A 6,939-nucleotide genomic window follows, 5' to 3' on the forward strand; every position below is an offset into this window, starting at 1 on the left:
ATCCTCGCTCCAATTATGGTATGTTGAATTTCTTGATTTTCCCTTTATTTGAGTCTCCTCTCTCCTTTTGCATTTGTTTAGGGTTTATAAATTAGGGTTCTTAGGAATTTTAGGATTTTCTCGCTTTTTTTTTTTCCTTCAGAAATTGCACTGGATTTCTTAGATTGGAGCTGTTCTTATTTTGAAAAAATTGGACTAATGTTGATTTTAGCTTTCGTCTCTCTGGTAATTACTCTGAACCCCCAAAAGATTTGAAATTTTTGGTAATTGTTCTCGTTGTTTTTGACAATTTGTTGTTAGAATTTGTATAAATTGCTGCCATTGTGTTGTGAAGTGTTATGATTATTTCAAAGAAAACCGATTCTATCAATTGCAATTCTGTAGATGGCTAATGAAATAATGGTATGCAAGAGGAAGGAATAAAATAAAAAAAAGCATAGAAAACACCATCGGATGACAATTGAGAAAACTATAATTACTCACATTTTAACAAACTAAGGTTTCTTATTTCACTTCTTTGCAAGAAGCTATTAATTCTGCATCATCGGTGACTTAAACCTTAAGCGGAGAAGTGGCTGACGGTCAACGTAAGCTCATAGCTCTTGCAGCTGCACGAGGAAACTCAAGTGCAGTAAATCCTCCGGTCACACAACTCACTAATGGACCCTTGGGTGGTCTTCATGAGAAGGTTGGTTCGATCTTAAATATGTGGAATATGTGGATATGTAACTCCAAATGTTCAATTTTATCAAATGAGTGTTGGTTGGTTGGCTATTTTAATCATGAAAAGCAATTTATTTTGGTTGAGCAAATATTATGCATGGACTTGGAACTTCTTCTTTTGAATTGTACTTGCAAGGGTGTATGATAAATTTAGTGGGATTTGAGCATAAGCCGGTTGCCAGCCCAATACCACTGATCGCATCCAATTTATCCATATTGGAGAATTTCTCATTAACCATTATACAATTCTATTGCATTTTTTTTTTCAATTTAAATTTAAATATAAATTTTAAAATTTTGGTTTTGATTATGCAGTTCGTGGATTCCGTGCTGCTGTGGTATATTTAAATGCTACTATCCTCCACTATTTGAGCCTAGGCCTCCTCCACCACCGTAGTGGTATATTTTCTTAGGAGCCTACTGTGGATGAATTATTTTGTGTAATTGGTTGACTTAAATCTTTATTTGATCTAACTATTCCAATTTGGCAAATTTATTTTTTAATTTTTTATTATATTGGAGTTGAATTTGGTATTTTGGGTTTGCTATCTTTGGATGCTTAGAAACATAGTAATTAACTTTTGTGTTTGATTTTTCACTAATGGGATGTTGTGATGGGGCAGTATTCTTCAATTATTTTGAATTTGCAAAATCAAATAACTCATGGAAATAAATTAATATTTCATTAATCTGATGTAAGAGAACTTTACAATATGTCAAAGTTTCGACCGACAACAATGAATGGCAAACTTAGGATTAATGCCTCTATTAATTTGATGTTTTCTCATGGTCGAGAAATATACTGTTGTGGCTTGGCTGATTATCTCACCAACATACAAACCCACAGTTGAATAGTTTAAAATACAAGAAATAAAGACACCGAGAAATTTACGAGGTTCGGCAAAAACCTGCCTACGTCCTCGGAGAGATATTGCTCTTCACTATGAGAAAAACAGTACAAGTTACACATGAGTTAAATCGACATAACCCAATCCTATATCCCTTGTACACCCATTCACAGAATTTTCCCAAGAGCCTCACTCTACCCTAAGAGTTCCTTACTCTCACTCTTTAATTTTTTCTTTTGTTCTCCTCCTTATCTCTCTTTTCACTCGGCAAGCCTTTAAATAAAAATCAGCCCCTTTTCTTCTCCTCCTTTCTTCCACCCGAAAGCCAAATAATTATGGCTTTGAAAAAGCCACAAAACAAGGAACAAGACAAGCCACAAAACAAGGAACAAAACAAGCCACAAAACAAGGAAACATAATCCTCATCATGATGTTCCCTCATCAATTTTGTTTTGTTTCCTAGCCTAATTTGGCCACTATCCAACAATCTCCACCTTGGCCAAATTCCGAAAACATCACAGAGACTCGAATCAACAATCACCATAAGCACCCAAAGTACAAACTAAAGACAACGGTAACTAAATCAAATTCCCCAAACTTTCTGGTACTCATAATGATCTCCACCTCAACTCAAACTGTACCAAAGTCCATTGGCCTTACGTACCAGCATGCATACTCTGAATCAACCTCGTTGGTCCTGTTCCGATTCAGTCACTGCCAATGCATGTGCAGCTGCTGCAAGCAAAAAAAAAAAACCATTTAGCTTCAGACAGGATCTCGACACATTCTCGTCTCCTCCAGCAGGTTTTCCTCCTCTTCATTGTCTGCAACTTGGAAACTTGTCAGTGCACCCATTTCCAGCAACACCCGTCGAGCCAGACAAACATTCCTCACACTTCTCATTCTTCAGGACCATCTCATCACCTGTGAATCCCATAGCTCCACCTGCTGCAAAACCCCTGCAACACTTGAGACTATACATCACCAGGAGATGTGTTGCTTCGAGTACCTAGAGGGCATACTCGAAGTCTTCCGCCACAAAATTGCTGCTACCTGGACCAAGATCATCCTTTCTTTTTCTCAAAGGACAATTTATCTTTTTATGCCCGAATTCTTTGCAGTCATAGCATTGTGGTCTCTTGCCTTTGGAGCTTGATTTGAACCTGCTGTCTCTCTCAAATCCTCCTCCCAATTTTCTTCCATAATTCCAACCTTGAACAGCTAAAGCAGTCTCGTGCCCACCATCAACAATGGTCTTCCTCTTTTGTGTATCATAAGACACCAAAGAAGCCTGCACCTGCTCTAAACTTACTGTATCTTTTCCATGCAATAAGGTTGTCACAAGATTCTCATACGAATCTGGAAGTGAGGTAAAAAGTAAGAGGGCTTTATCTTCTTCCTCAACCTTAACATCAACTTTCCTCAATTGATCCAAGTATCCATTGAACACATTCATGTGGTCCATGAGATTCCCGCCTTCATCCATCTTTAGCTTGTACAGCTTCCTCTTCAGATGTAACTTGTTGGTCAAACTCTTAGCAATATAGAGTTTTTCCAACTTCTCCCACAGTGCAGGCACATAATCTTCATCCATAACATTGTTGATAATGTTATCAGCTATGCAGTGTCGAATCGTGCTAACACAACGCAACTCCAGCTCCTCCCACTGGTCATCTGTCATTTCTTTAGGCTTCCCATCTTTTCCCTTCAAAGCTCTAACCAAGCCTTGTTGAGTCAAGACATCCTTTACTCTCATTTGCCAGAGAGTAAAACTGCCCTTCCCATTAAACTTCTCAACTGAAAACGACATGTTTGTAGTCATCATGGTGAATAATAAATCTGAACCTTCAATGAACCAAAGCTTCCAACAAAGCTCTGATACCAATTGTTGTGCCTTGCCTGATTATCTCACCAACATACAAACCCACAGTTGAATAGTTTAAAATACAAGAAATAAAGACACCGAGAAATTTAAGAGGTTCGACAAAAACCTGCCTACGTCCTCGGAGTGATATTGCTCTTCACTATGAGAAAAACAGTACAAGTTACACATGAGTTAAATCGACATAACCCAATCCCATATCCCTTGTACACCCATTCACAGAATTTTCCCAAGAGCCTCACTCTACCCCAAAAGTTCCTTACTCTCACTCTCTAATTTTTTCTTTTGTTCTCCTCCTTATCTCTCTTTTCACTTGGCAAGCCTTTAAATAAAAATCAGCCCCTTTTCTTCTCCTCCTTTCTTCCACCCGAAAGCCAAATAATTATGGCTTTGAAAAAGCCACAAAACAAGGAACAAGACAAGCCACAAAACAAGGAACAAAACAAGCCACAAAACAAGGAAACATAATCCTCATCATGATGTTCCCTCATCAATTTTGTTTTGTTTCCTAGCCTAATTTGGCCACTATCCAACATATACAGCTGTCTTATTTATTGGACAACATCATTCATCCTCTATATTTAACGTTAATTGCTTTTCTTAATCTATTTTTCCGTCAATCTTTTCTGCTACATAATCTCATTTGGTCTTCGATTTTGTGAAATGTGTTGATGCTGATGATAGTGCCAAATTTGGTGACACTCCTCAACTAGCAGAGCAAGTAACAGAGCTTCTTCCAACTCAAATTTAATGATTCAAGCTGCCTAAGATTTTCTTAACATTCCCAAGTTGTAGTCGATGTGCCTGAGTGGTTGAGTGCTTGGCTAATGAATATAACCACTAAGATTTTGATTTTTTTTTTTTTTTTGAGAAACAACATTGCTAATTTCGGATTTATGGGTTTGAATTTTTTGTTGAACATGTGATTCCGTGTTCTGTGTGTATTGATTGACTGATGAAAAAATGTAGCCATAAAATATTGATTTTGACAATTTTGATTCTGAGATTGCCTTTTTATACAATCTTTTGGTTAAGAAGTCAATTCTACGCGCTTGCTTCACATGCCTGTTGTTAACCTTCCAATAGTGACATGCTTGTTTTCACTTTCTCTCAAGTCTTCCCACACACTGAAAGCGTAAGCAACACCCAAAACAAATACGTGTTGAAGTCAGACTCTATTCAAGTTTTGACACCAACACTTCCAAAGATTAAATAGAATACGAGAACAACCTTTTCACCAAATGATTGGAAATGATTGATTGACGCCGCCCAAGAAAATTCATAAGGTTAAGTTGCAATCGTATAAGCAGAGTGTGGGTGAGCAAGTGCCCACGAGTGATCCTCTCCTTTTGACACGGTCACCACTCAACACTCAAAACCACAAACATGTTGCTAGAAACAAAGAAAAATAATAATCAGAGATAGAGCAACCAAGATATATTATACATCGACGGGATCGATGACAGTTGAAATTAACTAATTTCAGTTGGTTGCGTGCATGCATGCAATGCAGGCGTTCTTGGCTCTTCCATTACTACAACCTTTATAACTCGAACCTTTTGCAATCCTCAGATTACAAAGCCTTGGTTCAGAAAAGCCCCAGCCACCCAATGTTTCAAATTTGGCGAGTTGATGATGCCCTGCTCGCAATCCTTTAACTGTTTTAACAAGTATTAACAAATAATTAATTAGTGAAAGACTGAAAACTTGCTGACAAAGAGAGGAGTAACGGTTTTCACTCATATTTAAAATAAAATAAAAACATTTATGTTTTTATTTCCCTACATCTATTGGATAATTGGATTAACAAAGCAGGAGGTTAAATCATGTACACAGATAATTACATTTAGTGTAATTAGGATTGTAAAAATTGTCAACCAGGGATAAAGTAGAATATCATATTGTACTGATATATACATACATTCAAAGTGAACGCTAATTCAAATCTGTCTGCTAAAATTGTGTTTAAGTTAGAACTCTGAACATTGAAGCATGCAAGAGATTCGAGAGCCTTGTAAAGTGCTGTAGCTACTCCTTGTCCCTTGTTGCATGCCACCTTCACATAAAAACCTTTTTCCTCTACTTGAGACACGTCTATCTGCAGAAAGGCATGATACGTAATTAAGTACAAGGGAAAATTACTTTATTTGCAGAAATTAATGGCTAATAAATTACAATCAAAATGGTTATAGACCTGAATGATGCCCTTAGAAACTAAATGGTTATTGTCTGAAACTTTTTTCTTGTTTTTAGTTTTTGTTGATCCTTGTAGATATCCCATATGCTCATCTGCTCCTGCTAATGATGCTTCAAGGCTTGCAATCTCAGCATTTAACTTCTTAGCATGCATTTGCAAGTCTTGTACATACAATACAGCATCTCCAACAATGGAGGCCTTGTCCATCTGTGCATATAACTCCAAAAGATTAAACAACAATCGTGCTTGCATAATTTGTTTGTTCTTCATATATATCGTTGTACAACTCATACTTCAAACCGAAAGAGCCCGTTTTGATAAAAAATAAAAATAAAAATAAAATAAAATAAAATGTAGGACACATTAATATTAGAAGTTTTTCGATAAAACTAGCAAAATTTTACCTATAATGCTAGTTTGTATAATGGTTTTCAGGAATATAACAAAAAAGTAGGGTATGGTCCACGTGTTATCACATATTGGGAGAGGAAAACTTGCACTGCAGTATATAACTTACTTCTACTAACACTTACCTTAGTTATGTTAGGAACCAAGGACCGCAATGCATAGAGCCTTTCCTTCATTCTTCCCCTCCTCTTCCTCTCTGACACCAAAGTTCGTGACCGATCAACCTTTTGCCTCTTTGTAGTCGTCGTGGTTGTGTTTGTGTTTGTTGTTCCAGACGAATCTTCCCCATCATTATAGTCTTCTTCGTCCTTCATTTCTTCATCACAATTTGGTAATGTAGTAAGCACAAAAGTGCTCGGGTCAGGTAGAAATGCATCATTGAAACCAAACATAGGACCTGGAGGAGTAGTACTAGCTGGACCGAACAGGTTATAATCATCCAAGCTGCCATTGATCATAAGTTCACAATCAAAATTAGCTATTGGATGTTCACCTTCGCCACCGCGAATAAGATCAATGAATTGATCAAAGTTTGCATCATCTATGAAATCAAGTAACTCAGAGTTGTTGATGTTATGACATGCTAGATGGTTTCCAAGCGCATCCATTTCGTATTCTTTGTTTGATGGTGAGGTGCAGCTGCTAATTGTGTGACATAAAGTATATATAGAGTTCCTGTTTATGTTAAGTGTGAAAGGAATCAGAATGGGGGGTTTTTTAAGACGTTTGAAACTGTAGCTCTTAGTATATAAGTACAAAATACTATTGGTCGTATATGTGTGGACTAAATGATGTAATTTACATAAAATAAACCACCAAATAAGCATCAAAGTTTCGTTCACATTAACATCAAATGAACCATAAAATGAACCACCAAATGA

General features: G+C 36.9%; 1 protein-coding gene across 1 annotated transcript; it reads right to left on the reverse strand.

The window, feature by feature from the left end:
* Positions 1 to 4,894: 4,894 nt before the first annotated feature.
* LOC103928632 (transcription factor FER-LIKE IRON DEFICIENCY-INDUCED TRANSCRIPTION FACTOR-like) lies at positions 4,895 to 6,666 on the reverse strand. The gene is made up of 4 exons (XM_048568912.1): positions 6,184 to 6,666; positions 5,648 to 5,857; positions 5,375 to 5,551; positions 4,895 to 5,111 (listed from the first exon to the last, which is right to left on the reverse strand). Exons 1-4 carry the CDS (start codon positions 6,664 to 6,666, stop codon positions 5,022 to 5,024), a joined length of 960 nt encoding a protein of 319 aa, XP_048424869.1. The 3' UTR covers positions 4,895 to 5,021.
* Positions 6,667 to 6,939: the final 273 nt, after the last annotated feature.

This window comes from the organism of the source record quoted next, unplaced genomic scaffold (genome assembly GCF_019419815.1).
Source record: "Pyrus x bretschneideri cultivar Hongxiangsu unplaced genomic scaffold, Pyrus_bretschneideri_v1 Contig5, whole genome shotgun sequence".
Lineage (NCBI taxonomy): Eukaryota > Viridiplantae > Streptophyta > Magnoliopsida > Rosales > Rosaceae > Pyrus > Pyrus x bretschneideri.

Bases quoted from the DNA above. Each gene is read 5' to 3' on its own strand.
- LOC103928632 (XM_048568912.1), bottom strand. From the start codon at position 6,666: ATGGATGCGCTTGGAAACCATCTAGCATGTCATAACATCAACAACTCT. The intron at 5,858-6,183 runs GTAAGTGTTAGT...TTATATGCACAG, and splicing joins TGGTTCCTAACATAACTAAG to ATGGACAAGGCCTCCATTGT. The intron at 5,112-5,374 runs GTATGTATATAT...TTGTTAAAACAG, and splicing joins AATTAGCGTTCACTTTGAAT to TTAAAGGATTGCGAGCAGGG.